Source organism: Bombus impatiens, unplaced genomic scaffold, assembly GCF_000188095.3.
Source record: "Bombus impatiens unplaced genomic scaffold, BIMP_2.2 scf_3612, whole genome shotgun sequence".
NCBI classification, from domain to species: Eukaryota; Metazoa; Arthropoda; class Insecta; order Hymenoptera; family Apidae; genus Bombus; species Bombus impatiens.
In genome coordinates, this window is record NT_180031.1 from 17,076 (window position 1) to 35,404 (window position 18,329).

Below are 18,329 nucleotides of genomic sequence, written 5' to 3' on the forward strand. Positions count from 1 at the left end.
TCACCCTGATACGCCCCTGGACAGCCCGCCTTTCGATACGTTTCCCAACCAATTCCCACCCTCGACTCACGCTGTAAACACATTTCACACTTCTGTCGAGAACTTCGTTGTCTATAGCCTTCCTAGAAGAACCGTTTAACACTATCAACGTGCGATTTAATTTTAGTTTCGTTTAACGTTAAAAGTGAAAAGTGAAAGAGTTTCCCTTATTATATAAATTCCGAGATATCTTTTTATATTTACAAACGATAATGGATCGCAAATATAACGATTCGTCTATTACTGAAAAATGTTACAGGAGTTCGTCGATGTAAAGCTTCTTCCTTAAAAGTAAAGGAGGTACCTCGATGCTTTCGTATCAGAGGTATCTAAGAGCGTTTCGTCACAGACGTTCGTCCGTTGGTTGGTTTTACCCTACCACCTGCCGGTCACGAATAAAACTAGGTGTGCCCATAAAAATCAATGAATCTCGCAGGTGGATAAGCGTCTACCTTACAGGTAAGTAATTACGGTTACCGTGCCTTGAAGGGTTGTTTCTTACGGACAATGATCCGTAGCTTGTGTAAAGTCTGAAAACATGGGATGAGCCTGCCGGAATTATTTACGTCTCGGCGCTTCTGTATGTCTGCATCACGTTTTTAACTGTCACGCTTGAACATCAACGTTAAGAAGACGATTCTTTCCAAAATATCAGTACGTTATTAAAAGATATCGAGCGTTCGATATGCAAAGACGGACATATAAATTTCTAGGATTCGTAAAACTAAATGATAATGTTCGCGACAACATGTCGCGCTCGATTTCCCGTTTCGGCGACTTCAATGATTACGTAGGACGTGTCGGTTGCATCGGATATCATTGATGGACACAGCTCAGGTAGGAACGGTAGGACTAGTAATACCCTATAATGCTGAAATAAGAAGTGGGACAGTTTGGCAGACAGGAAAGCGAAGAAAGGAGAGCGAGATGGCAACGATTCTTTCGGCACTCATAATGGCCAGTTTAGCTACCGGGCCTGGTAAGGAGCGTTTCTGGAAGATGGGCACGAACGAGCCATCACAATGGGGCTTCCAGTTGTGTAGCGCGACAGATTAGGATCACAGGCTGGTAACACCTTTCACCATGATGCGCCAACTTGTTACTTACTCGTGCAGCAAAGAACATTTTTGTCGGGAAAAATAGTAACTTGTTAAAATTCCCACTTCATATTCAGGTCGTCGAGAATTTTTCTACGAACTGCAACATCAACGTGTCCATTCATAAATTCGTTTTTTCCACTTACGTTTCTTCGTACGAAATCGTAATTCGATTAGATATAATTACGATAATTTAATATTAAAATATCATTCACGATTTGAATTTTATTTTCGCAGTAATTCGTATCATACTCGAGCGGTTGTCGGAAAGTGACCGTTCAGCTGACGGCAAAGCACGCAGCAGGATTTCTATTCGCTTTGTCGGCGAGCGCGGACATGTGCTAACAATTCGAAGGACAGATTTGTCTAGCCGTGGATCTCGTTCATTCCCATAATCGTGGCGCAGAAAGCAGCGGCAAACGAGGGGTTGCGGCTCCGAGAGTTCTCCCGTCGCAACCGGAACGCGCATTAACATCGGAACTCTTTGAAATTAAAAGCTGAAATACCCATTCCGGGAAAGGCGAATAGGGATACTCGAAATTTTGACGTTCTCCACGACCTCTGCCTGCAGATATTGTTCCTTTTATCGAATCGGAAAGAATTAATTATGAGCCGCGCATTATCTTTGTACAATAACGACGAACACCGGTAAAGCCGCTGAAAACTAGGCTCAAAGGAAAAACGAGAGTACGAGTTAAATGGAAAGCAGGAGTAGAGGAAAGGAGGAGAGAGGGGGGGAGGAGCGAGCGAGTCGACGGGCGACACGCGAATAAATTATAATTGCATGATTCCTTGAGCTTCTTTAGCGGCACGCCGCGCGTCGCCGCGAAATTGCTAAAATTGGCAGAAATACGCGACCATTTTAATTACATTCCCGGTGTTCGTGCTGATTTTTCTCTATGAACCTGCATCCTCTAAAACACCGAGCGATATTCACAGTTCGACGAGCAGAAGGCAACGATGATAATTGAACGTACCGGCGTTGACTTTCACAACAAGGGAAAACGTGGAAAAATAGTATAATAGACGAAGGAAATGTCTATAAAAGTGCGCCCGCGAATATTTCCTTGCTTCTTACTTTAAATTTTCGAGCCGTTAGCGACCCATTCGAGCTATGCACCAAGAAAATCCTTCGAAACCTAATTTGTTCGTTGGCGCGGGCAAGAAAGCTGTGCACCGGCTGAAAAAAAAGGACGAGAAATCGGAACAAGCGACAAGAGGCGACAAGATGTATCTCAGGCTTTCGGTCGTTCTGCGGAACACACGGTCAGGGGATTCCTCGTTCGCCCGGCATGAGGCCCACAGGACACAGTCGTGTCGTACAAAACATGCGATCTCTTCGTTTTCCCTTTGTAATCTCACACCTTCGACAAAACCGAACCGACGAAAGATCTTTCCACGTCGGCTGGATTTTACCGAAAATACCCCACGAGAAAGGAGACGAGGTCAGACAGCGCGCCAGATCTTCGTGAATCTTCATCTCTCAATGGACCCTCATAATCGGCGAGGTTCCGCGTCGTTTTCCACATTTCTCGAGGATCAGCCATCGTACGAGGGAAGGAACGATCGTGATCTTTTGCTGTCCAACCCGGCGTTTCTATCTGGTGGCGTTTCGTAGAGAACATCGTCCATGGAACGTGTCCATTCATGAATTAAAATACCGTACGCCCAGGTCAGAGCTTCTCGCGTCGATCCTTTTTCGAAGCTCTTAAAAGATGTCCTTCGGGCTCGAGTGAAACGTTGCTCGGTGGAAATATCGTTAAACGTGTAACGCTCGATGGTATTTAATTTGAATCGTGAAAGGAAAAATAAGTCGGGTTGAACGGACGAGAATGTAAAAATAAATGAAAAATGTTGTCCTCGCGTAATTTTAATGTACAACTATAACGGCCATAGAGAAAGGGGATGAGAGAGAGAGAGAGAGAGAGAGAGAGAGAGAGACCTGTGCGACGTGGTAACGAGGGACGAAAGTTATGAATAAAGTGGATCGATAGCATATGATAGTACCGTGATGGCCGACGCAAAAATGCTTTTAGCCGACACAGCGTGTCCGCCCCCTCCTCAAAAATCGACCTCGCAACTTTCCTGATTCGGCAACTTCAAGGCATCGCAACGTTTCCATTCGAGCTTTTCCTCGTATAATATTACCGAAATTTTTCCACCACACGACTCTTCGCCTAATTCCACAAATACAAGTTGACAATGGTCGATGACAAGAATCCTCGGATCCTTCCGAGTTGATCAGAGTCACGGGCGACACGTAGATTACAACAGCGACAGTGAACCGTCATTATCGTCCTGTGACGCAACAATGGCATATCGAATTCCATTTTCATCCCTCCGCTCGTCGACACCGGGGCGAAAGAGAGACTCGTAAACATCGTGTGCCCCGGCACAGCGGTGAATTTCTCAGAGTTTCGAGAAATTCGTTGGGCGTCGCGCGCCAGGGAGACTGAAACGGTCAATTATCATCCCCTAAATAACAGGACTGTTTACGATTTCAGGCGTCGTATAGCGCTAGCGCAATCCCCCAACCAAATGCGGCATTAGCCATGGCGACATCTTTGCTTAATTTCCTCTTAGTTTAAAGCTCGCCCCTGCGAGGAGATCGTAGACGACTCGAGCCGACTGCCAAAGTCTCCTGCCGCCCTTAATTGGTCTGCGATTAATTTCTGTCGATCGTTCGAGGATTCGTCCGTTTGCCACGCAGAAACTTTCTGCAGAAACTCTCGCGAGTGTTTCAACGGCGTGTCCTTTTTTTCACGACTGTCAGAAGCAATTTATTGTATCGAAGCTGCCGTTGGAGGAGAACTCGCGCGACGGTCGGTCGAATTCCCAAACGGAATGAAATTCGAATGAAGCCGATATCAAACCGACGGACCAACTTTAATTACGTTTTTGATAACGAACCATACGTGCGATAAAGAGACGAAGCACACGAGCGCGAATCGTAAAATCAAAGCGCGCGTTACGCAAGCGCTAGGATATCGGTGTCTAATCGCACGGCTGCGTCCACTTCCGGACAAAGACGATCGAGTTTTCCATTTAAACGCAGAATACGCTAAAGAACGATTCGTAAGTACGACTCGACAAAAGGTAAGCCTGGTTTTTATGTCAGAACGTCGGTTCTCTGATTCATGCGCTGTTCGCCGATCGAACAGACTTTTCTCCCCGATTAGGTACATATTTTCCCGTACTTGACCCACTTGACTCGTGCCGGAAAAGTAATGCAAGTAATGACGAAGCAAACGGTGCCCTTCGACCCGTGTCTAACGCGCAGCAGATGCCACCCCCGACGCGCGTTCACGGAACCGACTCCGAACCTCTTTCTCTCTGTATTCCATCGTGTTTCTAAGGGAAGCTACCCTTCGCGTATCTAGCGGTATAAATTATATCCGAGTCGCGTCACTGCCAGCCCCTTATATGATCGATCATTAGAGAGACTAGCCTGCCAGAAAATTTGCCAAAATCGTTCGACTCGTATTTCCTCGAGAAATTCCGCCAAAGGAAAGATAACGAAGTTTCCTCGTTTGACGAATGATCTTTGGTGTTTCGAAAATTAACGACGTGGCCCGTTTCCTGACCGTTTCGTTTCGGACGTTCAAAGGACAAAGTCAGAGTTTCCACTTCAAATTACCCGTATATTTTTCCTTTCCATCGAACAAGCGCGATAGAAGGCTGTTTTATTTAACGAGCAACATAACATCTCGTTGTTGGAGAGAGGTAGGCCGTTCGTCGATGTAAGTGCATCCCAATTAATGAATCCCTGACGAAACAGGCGGGACAATTAAGTTGACGCCGGAACTCGTGTAGCTCGGGCCTGCCAACGGCGTCGTGATTAATGCAAGCCAATGGTGGAAGGCATACATGAAACGCCTCCAGGCTGCAGTGTATTCCTGTGTATATTGAACTTAGGCTACCTTCCCGGACCGGACCAGATTAGTTCGGTCATTGTGACGGGGCCTGCGCGCTCGTATGCACAATCTGTCAACCGTTCGCGTACCAAATTCTGCCAATCTCGGACTAAGTAGACCTATGTGCGAAACCGTTCTATGGATAAGCTTGAATTTTCCAGCGAATTCCAATAATCCAATGAATTAAATCGTCGCGAACGAATCTCTGATTACGCGATGGAAGGAAATATCGGCAGGTACGATGGTTCGATGATTTTCGCTTTCGGCGACGATCAGTTCGTTTCAATATCGTGGCTTGTAATTCCATCGCGGCGACTGCAAATCATCGAACTGATCAAACATTCGACCAGGCGGATCAAAGCGTCCCGTCGCCATGAAACACGATTTCCCTTTTTTTCAAGCCACTGGAAAACAATAATTGCCATTGATCGCTCGTCGATTCATGGTTACGATATTGAGTTTACATTTTCAATGCAGCGACTGGTGTGCGTCGATGAATATTGCAAATAATACCGAGCTGTTTAACGATAGATTCGTTACGCGGTACTTTTTTAATGGATGAAGCTAAAAATTTCGTTGCATTGGAGAATAAAATTACCGATTTCGATTTGCAGGGAGGTAATTTCCAACGATATTTTTGCCGAAACTAATTTCGAAAAATCCAACGCGATTCAAACTGCCATTTTGCATTCTGCTCGCCCTCGAAAACATTTTCATGGACAACACGAATTTCGAACTCGCGGGGTAAAAAGATTCGGTAAACGTTCTTTGGATAAACGTAATCTCAAGAAGGTGTTCTCATTTTGCTCCGGGTCACCCCTAAAGAGTAACAGTTTCGCAGATTCCAGACAATTGGCGGCACATCAAAGGCGTCGATTGTTTCCTGTAAATTATAACTAGGAGGGCACTTGCATGACTTCTCGTTATGAGTTGGCGAACAAGTTCAATTAAGTTCACGCGACGAAAACGAGGAACGGCTTCCTACACACGCGGAGACCTTATCCGGCGTCTGTAGCACCATCAACCCCATGAAACTACCCAAACGGTAGAAACACTGTTCCGAGAAAGAGATTCCGAGCTAGAGAGAGATGAAGAGAGAGAGAGAGAGAGAGAGAGAGAGAGAGAAAGGAAACGTCGAGGGGAAGAGCGAAGCAGGACGTGGTGACAACGAGAAACCAGGAAGGCAACGAGTTAGTTATCAAGTCGTAAAATTTTAACTGTCGTTTGTATCTCGAGAACGTTTTCGATTCGTGATATTGCACTGGCACGAACTATCTCGACGATTCACGAAATTGAACTGAGAACGATTCGAACAAGGAACGAATTTCAAAGAAAATTTAATAAACTCTCGATGTGTCGTAAGATCGAGGGATCCTTTTTAGGTTTTTAGCCTTTGGTCCAGAAATGAGCGTAGTAAATCGTAGTGGTTCGAAGGGCGGCCGGTCGAGGGACGAGAAAACCAGCGTGCAAGGAGCGATCCTTTGAAGACGATGATTCCGACGACGCGTCTCCATTGTACCGGATAGCCGGGTCAGCCTGACGACCGGGCAACACGTGTCTGTTATGTCTATTATCGACAGATAGTGGGGTAACGAGCGGACGCGATTTATCACCCTCCGTTGCCACCCTAGAGAAACGAGAAGCGGAGGGCTGCGATGGTAAAGCGAGAGAGAAGGCCGGTTTACAGCTGGTTTGACAGAAAGAAAGGCCAGTTAAAGCCTTACAGTCGAATCTCGCGCGACGCGTGCTCGTTTCGGCCAAAGTATACAAACGCCTTTACCCGGAGGAAATTTATTGACCTGCCGAGACACGTGTACGTAGCATCTCATCTAGATAAAGATGAAGAATTATGTTTTATTGGACAAGGAATTTTAACAACCACGTTAAACTAGACATTCGGGCGAACGATATTTTCAAATTTAGTACTTTCTACCACCGTAACTTTTTGCTATAACCAGGCGAGCGTTTACTCGAACGACTGGATCATGGGGCGAGAGTAAAACTCGTTGGATGTAAATTTAATTGTCAAAATATACACGTTAACTATTCAGGTCGCGCGAAGCTGTATCATAGCTTTATTAACATAATAGGAGAAGGTGCAGCCGCAAACAAGCCTGGGCAAACCTGTCAATCAAAAACCCGATCCACGAGAAAAGGGTTAGTTAGCCGGTGGCCTGTGCATTCTTGGCTTCACACAGGATAACGTATACGATACCACGGTGCATGCACAGTTAAATATTTTCATGCCTATTTCTAGGCTTATTTGCCCCTACGTAAGGTCTTATTGCATCCCGTATTATTTATTATTACAACGATCAAACGATTCGAGCTACTTCAAAAGGTACGTTCTACTTTCGATCGAGCTTCTTGAGAAACGCGCGCTAGCCCCATGCAAGGGGTGCAAAAGTTCGCGTTATAAGACCGAATCACCCCGTTGACCGGTAGATTCGCATAGATGGCTATCAATGGGGATCCTTTAGCTGGGACACGTTTGACCGTCTGACAGGCCTCACAATGCCAGATATTCCCCGCGTCACTGATTGTCACTTGTTTCCTGCCGATTTTGACCACCGCGGAACTTTTCTCTCGCACCGTTTCTTTCTCCGATTACAAATTCAAATGACGAAAATCACCAACCGCGTAACCCTACGCCTTGAGAAAGCGAAGGTCACTGCGTTGCCTCGAAGCACCATTCCCTTCGTATTATGGCGACGAAGAATATGCACGGCATGTGGAATGCGAAGAGGAAGAGAAGAGAAGATTTGAGAAGAGAAGAGGAGAGAGGAAGAAACTGCCGTCGCGTTGCGAATCGCGCGCTTCGCGCCGGCCAGCTTAATAAGAAGCTGAATCCGAAGGAGGCTGAATCGAGAAGAAGAGAAGGTGGAGAGAAGGAAGGGAATGGAGGGTGAGCATAATGTGGCTCATTGTCGAATCGCTTCCGGGGCTTGACCTCCAGCAACGCCCTAAAGACCAGTTCACCTGGACAATGTCCACGAATAATGGGTACCGGTGGCGTGCATTGTACGATCGGTAGGTACGACGGATACGTAGATTGTTTAGAATACGTGCTTCCAGATAGAGCGAGAATTTAATAATATCCACAATAAGATCCGTCGGCACCACCTACATAGACCCCTCGATGGTTCTCTCGATCCTCTACATCGTTTTCGTCACTCGTAAGTGGTAGGCGTAGAAGGAATACCCTCGCTCCATTGCGAGGACATTGTTATTTCAATGAAGATCGTCTCGAACGAATTCGAGAAGGGTGCGTTGTTCGCTCGTTGACGGCGATTAAGTAACGTTTTGAAAACCGTTCGAGCTCGATAGAGGCACGCCACAACGGGGAAACGGTACGGGATCGCCCAGCACGGATTCTCTGTTTCTCTCTTTGCGACGCGTCACAATTTGTCTCATTACTGGACATCGGGGTGGTTGGTGCGGTTCGCGCGAGGACACGTTTCGTCGAGAGTCGCCATTTATATGATTTGTCAGCGACATACGTCGCTAATGGCGCAGCTTTCCAGCCGATTTGTCGAAAAAGTGGCCCGTACGATCAACGAGGCGCGTGTGCCTGCTTCAATATGAAAAACAACCCATCTTCCGTTCTTTTTTCTACTCTCCCCCGTGGCCGATTGAAAAAACCAGCCGGCGGCTCGTACTCGAGGACGACGAGAGGGGTCGTCAGCGATCACGTGGAAAAATTGACGATGCTTTCAATATGTCGATGAGCGAACGACGCGAGAAGGAGAGCAGACGCGCCAACGGGGGTGGATTCAATCCTCGTGTCCCATATGGAAATGGATGTGTTACAAACAGAAATGTCAAAAATCAGGATTAATATAAAACACCCTGTTCGATGCAAAATACAATCGTATTCAAAAGAATATGAAACATAGGAACATCCCCTAAGCGCATAATTAACGACGTCGTATCTTCCAAAGACTAGATTCGAAACAGGAATAACGAGTAATGCTATAAACGCGACGAGATTGATCATTTAAGACGGATTCTCGAGATCATTCGGTAAATTGGAGCTGTACCCTCGACACGAGGGTCTCACGGCCGAACGAGCTAAGCCTAAGATTGGTTTAGTCGCCGCTATGGCACGCCGCGAGTCGGCTGTTCTGCGGATCACGCGTCACCGAGCAAAACGCAACCGGAAAAGAGGATCCCCTTCTGGTTTCCTTTGGTTTTTCATTTCGTACCCCTCCACGAGTATCCGAAAAACGAGACCCGGCCAGTATGGCAGGGGGGGTACCAGCGATACCTCGAACAACACCCCTCGATACCACGACCTTCTTTCCTTCGTTCTGCTTCAGGTGTGTACGCGGCGAATAAGTGTTCACAAAATTTGAGGAAAAATTTCGGTTTCGGCTATTTTTTGTCTCTTTTCCTCCGACATTACAGCGAGATGCTTTCGCTCCTTGTTGTTTACCTCTTTCCTTTCCGTTCTATTCGACACTCTTGCGACGTTATTGGCTCGATGCATGATTAATATTCGAAATGATATACCGACTCATATTGATAGTGGTTTATCGGTAATCCAGTTTCCATCTTCCCTATCTCCCCCTTTCATTTTGGAAACGCCTTTCCCCGAGAATGTGAGAAAAGGATTAGGATTAGGGGATAGCGTGCGAATCGATGGAAAGGGATCCCTCGTAGATTTCTCCAATTTCAGAAAAGGATCGCGCGGTCTGTTAACCGTTCGATTGGTTCGTTACTACACCACCGTAACTGGTGTATAAATCGTATTGAGCGATACCTCGAACAACACCCCTCGATACCACGACCTTCTTTCCTTCGTTCTGCTTCAGGTGTGTACGCGGCGAATAAGTGTTCACAAAATTTGAGGAAAAATTTCGGTTTCGGCTATTTTTTGTCTCTTTTCCTCCGACATTACAGCGAGATGCTTTCGCTCCTTGTTGTTTACCTCTTTCCTTTCCGTTCTATTCGACACTCTTGCGACGTTATTGGCTCGATGCATGATTAATATTCGAAATGATATACCGACTCATATTGATAGTGGTTTATCGGTAATCCAGTTTCCATCTTCCCTATCTCCCCCTTTCATTTTGGAAACGCCTTTCCCCGAGAATGTGAGAAAAGGATTAGGATTAGGGGATAGCGTGCGAATCGATGGAAAGGGATCCCTCGTAGATTTCTCCAATTTCAGAAAAGGATCGCGCGGTCTGTTAACCGTTCGATTGGTTCGTTACTACACCACCGTAACTGGTGTATAAATCGTATTGTCAGTTATTTCACAAACATTCGGATCCTCGAGTAATACTATTTCACAAACGAGTAAAAATATCCGAAATTCATCCCGATCGATCTTCCCTCGACTCTCGTCCCCGATTTAAAGGGACATTCGAAATTCTGTGAGAACTCGAAGCCAGACCTCTGTGTCGCGATGTTTTCTCCGTTCGTGCGCTCGCACGTTTACGCGCGTGGGGTTGATAGATCGGCCCGACGAAACGAAGGGGTAGTTTGGCTTTAATCGATCCTGTAATCGCCGGTCCGACAGTTGGCCCCGGTTGCCTTTTTGTCGGCAGTTAGATGGATGGCGCCATTTACATTTTGTCAGTGCGACATGCGCTAACGTAACATAACGTTGCCGCTATCATATCTATCACACCCTCTGGACCGGTACACGGCCAGTTTCCGATTCTCTCCGCGCCGTAATCTCGTTTCGAAATGGATCAAGTTTTTCCGCGAGGCTGCAGACAGAAGATTTTAAATCATCGCGAATATAACTCGGAGACGAACGAACTTACGTTGGCTAGAAAAATACGTGTATTTCGCGAATCACACGGATGAAAGATCCTGGACTTGTAGCAACGATTTCACAGACTACTTCTTCGAGTTTGACTTTGTGCGCCGATTTTACGGTCGACTTAAGAACCAACAGAGACGTTCGAGTTCCGGACGAGTATCGAAAGAATTTTAGGGCAGAACCAGAAGGAATAGAAAGCAATGGAAAGAGAACTGTCCGAGGCGAGTCAATTGACAGATCTGTCAACATGGATGACACCTTCGGCGTACGAGTCGACCAGGTGTCTACTTTCCAACCGAAGAGACGATTCGGTCTATCCTCTCTCCCTTTTCTCCCCTATCTTTCTCTTTTCTTGGTTTTTCTGTCTTCCGCATCTGCCGGATAATACCGGGGATTATAGCAGGAGGATAGCGAACCCACTGACACTGGTTTCGAGCAAAGTAGTCCTCTACCGAATCCCGAGCCATAAACAGATCGATCATCTTTCAAACGGATTCACCAGAACCCCTGCGAGATGATATCGCGTACGAATGCCTAGATTCGCGGAAAATTCTCAATGTATCTCTTTCCAGATATAGTACAAACAACTATATTCGAAATTCCGGTTAATATCCTTGATTATAGCTCGAATGTACAAAACGCGTCGATCGAACGAGTTGCGATCATTTACCGCAATAGCAAAGAGTTATCGAGAATTTTCTGAATTTATCTAGAGAACGCTGGCTATCGTTGTTCGATCGAGCATCGATTCGCTCGCTACGTTTACCTACGCTCCGCCTTCAAATCCCATCGAACGAGGACGAAGCGATAAGCACGCTCGTGTATCGTAAGAAATACAACTCACCTCCCACGCGTAACGGGGGTTGAAAGGCTCGCTCGCCCATTTTCCAAGAAAAGGTCCGAATCTCGCACCCCGTGGAATGTCCTTCCGCGCTCGAACCTGAGGGCCACCCGGTGCCGAACCTCCCACCTCCACTTCCGGTACCGGTGATACCCACTCGCGGTTAGATTGCTCCTTTTGTTCCTGTTTGGTCGCGTCCTCTGCAAAAGCCGAATTGAAATCTTCAACGTGGTAAACGAAGGTAAGAAGGTAGAAGCTGCGTTTCGCGATAATTATGTCGCAATTTGACAGATTAAATCCTCTCGATAAGCCGCCCATGGTGCGGTAGATCGTTATTGTGTAACCTACTATTCTAATCCGGACAATTAACCACCACGTCTCCCGATAATTTACACCGTAATTCGTAACATTAAGCGACCCGCGCGGCTGACCTAGTATTCTAATTTACGCAATTAGCTTGCGCCATTCACGACGATTCGAGCGGTAGTTTAAGAAGAAAGACGAAGGAAATAAAGGGGGAAAAAATGGAATTTATTCACTCACGATACGCTTCGTTCCTGTAGACGGCGTCTCGTGATCTCAAATACTCCTTCCTGTCAGCCTTCTCGCCGTATTCCCACGAAGATTTCTCCTCGTCTCTGGATGAAGGTGGTCTGTGCTGTTCCTTTTCGTAATTCTGATGTTGTTTGTCCATGGCGGGCGAATAGCCACATTGATAAGCCGGCCTCGATTGCGGATTATAATCCTGAGACACGTCGTGGACACTGGTCGCGTGAAGAGCCTTCAGATCTCTGTATACTAGATTATTGGCAGAGTTGCTGCCGCCACGAATCGAACCGTTTTCCTCCATTTCTTGATTTTCGCCGGTTCCCCCCGTACCTCCACCGGCCGGCGTGCCTGACATCGACTCGCCTTCGTCACTGCTTCCTGAAACAACGCCAACGTAACTTGATAAAACGCATGCGCGTTTTAATAACACGTTGCTTCGTGTTATCGACGACCGAGAAATATCTTAGCGTTCTCGAGCAAGATCGAAAGCGTAAAAGTCGATCAGTCGTCGATCGTCGTTCGAGCGAAAAGTCAGAACACCCATATTCGCGAAATAAGATGCATTCGTTTCAGAATAACTTTATATCGAAGTATTGAAATTCAGTTTGTACGCGAAGATTTGCTCGAAGAAACTCTTGGTACAAGATCAGAGAAATAAGGAAGAACGTGTTCTTAAAACGTAACGATGTCGGTGATGGTCCTTAATTTGCAGAAAAATCGGTACTCTGGAATAAAGTAGCCTCGTCGCCGATCCTGCGTTGTAAAGGTCACGTTTAGCGAAGACAAGGCCAACGACGAGGAGCGAAATTCGTAAAATTATATCAGAAACTCTGGAATCACCGGAGAGAGAAACACGGAGGAGAGAAAGCAAAGGAGGTATGCTGGTTCCTGAGAAACAGCAAATTTATCTGTCCCCTTAGCGACTGGTCGAGATCCTAGGTACACAAGGACAAGTGGCGATCGAACAACGCTATCTCCTCGGTCCGTCGCGTCGGTCGTTTTCTCAGTCACAGAGCTACGAGTGTACAATGCGACACCCGAGCCAAGGATGTTTGACGCGATAAACCGAGAACTTTATTGTTCCCCTTGCCCGGCTCTTTTAATGCGCCGTGAAACAGTCTCGTGATGCGACAAAGTGATGCGTCGCAGAAACCGAACGTGCGACCATAGAATCGCGACACGTAGCTTTTGGAGCACGTAGCTCGCAGAAATTCGACGTGTACACCACTATCTTCGTTTTATCTCTTTTGTAAGACCTTACTCGCAGCTTTCGCTTTCTTTTGGCTCACGCTATCGCGAAGAACCATCCTCCGAATCTGGATTTATTTGTATAACTCCGGACCGAATACGACGGGCCATTCTAATGCCGAACTTATCTTCGAATCGAACGATATCTCCGGCGTTCTATCGGCTATCTAAAAACAAACTATAAACCGTGCGCGCTCCTAAGAATGACGCGGAGGGACCTGCGACGATCGAGAGTCCTCTGCAAACGTTGTAAGCCCCGTGAATCCACGGCTAAGCAAATTGCCGACAAACTCGCAGGTGCATTCGAGAGGAACTCACACCTTGGCACGTTTCTTCGTCTGTGGCGTCGATCTTTTATGATCCACGTTCTACCAAAATTTATCTCTTACCTACATTCGCGATAACCATTTTGGGACTACAGTTGCGACAATCGAAACTTTCTTCGATCAAAACGGAGCGCCATGGCGTTTATAGAATAAAACGTTAAAAGCATTCGTTTTACGATGGCAGCTTCGATTCCATTCTAATCGAGAAAGTCAACATCGGATTAAGGATCCCGCGAGTCACGTTAACGCGAGCCAGTCGTAAAAGAAAACGGTGATCCCGCGTGGTGGGTCGATCGACACGAAATTCGCAGCCGAACGTTAATACGGAGATATCGAGACGCGCACGCGTTGTTCCTAAGAACCGTGTGTCTCGATTCGAACGACCACCGAAGAGAACCGTAACGTCTTTCTCGATCGTGCTTGCTCCCGGATCGAGGTGAAATAATCGTAAAGATACGCCTTTGGAAGCTGGAAGGGATGATCGCGCGGTGACGCTACGAAGTCGATAAACCGAAATCCGGCCTGATCGATGAAACAAACATGATCGCGTGGATTTTAGCTCGGCTTCCGCGGAAGATCGTAAAGAAGAACTCTGTGCGCGACTTAGGAGGGACGCACAGGGGGCTCGAAGACCTCTCGCGCGACTAGTCGATACGATACAACAACAATATTTGGAAAACTCTCGACGTCACAGGGGTCTTTGACTCCTACGGGACACGAGTGCTCGAGCACTTTCTCCCTTGACAGAACCACGAGTACTTAAACCATACGCGATGTTATCCACGATGATAGCGGCTCGAGAGGCTTCAAACTCGATTAGAGTAAAGTGCCGCTTTGCCGCGACTCAGAGAATCGAAAATTGTTCGTGGGAAGATCGACGTGACTCCAGCTTTTTTTCTCCTCCTCTTTTTCTTTTTTCTTTTTTTTTTTTTTTTAGTAGTTAACCCAATTAAAGTGTTATTAAGGTACTTATGCTTGAGAAAATTTGTGTACCCATCGCATACACGGTACATTTTATACCATTAATTTTAAACGAAAGGTTCAATGTGTAATTTAAAGTTATTTCCGTGCACAGATTCGAATTACATACGCTATACTGATAGAAAAAGAAACAAGTTTGACGAATTATGGTAACCGACGAACGATGCGTTTAAATCATCGCCAAATATTGCGTTACACGTACAAAGGACAAACTGAACGTGAAACGACTTACTGGGTCAGCTAGACTTGTGTGCGAACGCGTTGTGCGCTGAAAAATAAGAAACCAGTAGACGGCCGGAGATATTCGTCGACGAATCCCGGAAAAGATAATTAAGCAAATTGGCAGGCAAGCAACGGGGTGTCGGAAGAGCGATTGCATCGTAGACTATATTCACACGCGCGTAAACCGCATTGCTCTGACCACACAGGATGTCCTGGCGATACGAAGATCCTGATGGAAAACGGACGCGTACCTATTAGCGTATATCGTAAGCGAAAACGAAAAGAATTTCCGCGACCATCATCTAATCACGGCCTCTTTTGCGTTGAACATGCGATCAAGGTTAATACAATATGACAAGAATGGTTAGAACAACGTATATCCGAATCCTATGTAAAGAATATTTTGGTGAAAAGAGTATCAAACTCGTCGCGGATTACCAGTAGATGCAAACCAAATTAGATACAAGAACGAATCTCTGCAGACCAGCTTCCGGACGGGCTGCGGTTGAATTTCCTCGTGTCGGTACTCACAGATGTAACGTGTTTGCTCGGTAGTTTGAATACAATAAATTCAAAAAACCGAATACATAACCGACAGAAACTAAAAAAGGACCGGAGAATAATATTTTGCAGATCGCGATATCATCGACTGTGATTGGAAGAGGCAAATCAATGATCGTTAGATTAAATCTATCTAATCGTCCGAATACACGATAAAAATAGCACACGCTGAATATAAATTTGACGGTATTTAAAAGTTTGCCGTATACATCGCATAAACAGTCTCGTTTTATCGGCACACTTCACCTTTGCTCGTTTCTATTGCAGGCTTTTAAATTACTCGACACACCTACGACGAGTGTACGATTCATCGTTACTCCGATTCTCTTATCAACTCCTTTACAACAATTGTATATAAAACTTACCGTTCATCTTGGAGTCGACCGTGGGTCGAGACAAATCGAGACCGTTCATAGGTGTCGATCGAACAGCCCGATCCCGGTCAATCGTATAACGTAAAATCACTGTCTGTCACACATGCTATCACCAGAAAGTCTCACGATGACACAAAATCATTAACACAATCCAAATAGCAAAAGAATCGGACGAATTTCTTGGCCAGTAGTAGCGTTCATGATCGATCGATCGATAGGCATGATCGTGCTGCGATAAAAGGCAAAGTAAATGTAGGCGCTTGGCTTGGGCGGCGGGGGGCTGAGATGTTCGCAGGGGGTAGCTCGACGTGGAAGATGTACGATATCGGAAGGCGTGCGCTGCCCGGAGAAAACACGATCGAAATAAGAAACGGATGACGAGAAGAGCGCTGCTCCGCGTCAGCTGGCTCTTGGCAGACTAGAGGATTCGAAATCTGTTCAGAAGAGGATGGCACAACGAGGGTTCCCAAGGGAAGCCAGAGACGATCCATGGGGTGTGGCGGATCCGCTTCCATCGAGACCTCTGGTTGGCTCACGGGCGGAGCAACCCCTATCGCATTCAGATCCCCACCAATTCGCCACAGCATCCCTCGAGAGAGCGAGCAGGAGAGCGAGCTGGAGAGCGAGAACGAGAGACGAAGCTAACGTATACGCTGGTAGAGGAACAAGCTGCGGCTGCCTGACTGAGTCCGAAAGACCGCCGCCTCTGGGAGGGGGTGGGGAAGAATCGGAAAACGTGACTCTGATAACGAAAGAGACACGTTGCTGCCCCGAACATTAAACACCGACTGATTTTTCTTCGCACGATTCATAGTTTCTTACAGGATACGATTTCTATCGATCGATATATTCGACGTACGATAACCATATCTTTCCTTTCTTTTCGACGATCTTATTTAAATCAAATGGAATTGTACAATTTTTTTATAATAATAGCTCGACCAAGACAAAGCATCGTAGAACGTACTTTACCACGTTGAAGAAGATGTTTGGTCGTTTTTCTCTTGAAATTTCATTCGACGATTTTCGATACGATGTAGGATATATGAAATAAAGTTGAGTCTTCGATTCGCCGGCAACCAAGGGTCAGATGTCAGCGTGCGAAGAAATTTTTTCCATCGCGCGAACCCCTCCATCGAAACGCGTGCAAGTTGGAGAGGACCTCACGCAGAGTCAGGGTCAGTGGAACACCTATCGAAGTCTTTATTGGACAGGCCCGGTCACCTTTTTCTTCGGAAAGTAGCTGTCACGGGGTTGTCTAAATTTTTTTACAGCCACCGTTCACAATACGTTTGCGGTCTGTACCTCGGACAGATTGACTTTGAAATCAATCGAAGTAGTAGAATTTCGAAAAACGTCACTCCCGTTTTTTCCCTCACTCTTTCGTTCGTAGCCTTTGAATAACTTTTCTGCTTAACGGAAACGTGTAACTGAATCTACTTGAAGGCCGTTGCACCTTCGTTATAGACGTCTAGAAGCCAAGCTTGTGAAAGGAAATTCCGTTACTCCGTTTCACGTCGTCCGACGTTTCGGCTGTGTAAAAAGTCCGATGTCAGTTATTCTTTCGTGTCGTTCCATCAGCGAGCGGCGTTCAAATTGCAACGATTTAAATCCGCCGAGCGCCAGGGAAACGGTTGCAAGAACGAATGGCGGTGCAAAAAGATGTCGAAACAAATCTTCATTTCCCGCGAAAATTGGCGGAGAAGGAAAGTCGCGGAGGCGATATGAGTGCGTTCCACAGGCAGGAAGACATGTGTCGCGTGCAGTTATATCATTCTTTATGGCTGGCTATGCCGGAACCCTTCGCTCATTCAACGCGAACGTCGTCCGCGCAATATTTGGCCGGGAGCCTTGATTTACACCGGCATAAAAATGTCCCGCTCCCCTCCCGCTATCCTACGACATAGATATCACCTTCTTCGCCTACATTCGAGTCTTGTTCGTGAATTTTCACGCCCTTTACATGTACTGGTCCGTGATAAACGCGACCACGAACGCAAAAGCGAATCAAACACGTAATTTGCAGTACGTCTATAAAATTTCATTCTGTTTCGTACAATCGTATTTTCGTTCGTGAAATCGATTAATTAGTTCGGTCGATAGTAACCAACGTAGATTGTCCAGGATCCATGTACTAGATTTATCCTCTACTTGTGCGCGCACCGAGGGAGAAAAGGGTGATCGATTCAAAGACGTTGGACGCGGGACGTCGTCTTTGTCGATGATGGCGACGGCGAAGGGGTAATAAATAACGGGAGTATCAAAGGGTTATCAGATCTAAGCAGAGCTTCTAGGTCTAGCGCAACTTCTGACACGTAGAGTGACGATGCCGTAATGTCGGTGGCAAAGTGTGCGCATGTGGGGTGAGTCCGTAGGGCAAAAGGCGGAAGGGGGGAGGGGGAGG

At 46.5% G+C, this 18,329-nt stretch overlaps 1 protein-coding gene across 4 annotated transcripts in view; it reads right to left on the reverse strand.

The window, feature by feature from the left end:
• The window catches only part of LOC100741168 (histone-lysine N-methyltransferase MECOM-like), a 58,869-nt gene that overhangs the window by 12,094 nt on the left and 28,446 nt on the right, over nt 1–18,329 (reverse strand). For 3 of the 4 annotated variants that reach the window (XM_024372160.2, XM_012393581.3, XM_012393579.3), the window contains exons 1-3: nt 15,917–16,347; nt 12,208–12,591; nt 11,668–11,864 (exon numbers count right to left, since the gene is read on the reverse strand). In XM_024372160.2, the coding sequence (XP_024227928.1) occupies nt 11,668–11,864; nt 12,208–12,591; nt 15,917–15,965 (630 nt within the window). In that variant the 5' untranslated portion in view covers nt 15,966–16,347. Of the gene's footprint in view, nt 1–11,667; nt 11,865–12,207; nt 12,592–15,916; nt 16,348–18,329 lie in introns of those variants that run through there. The other variant, XM_012393580.3, reaches the window with a different exon arrangement.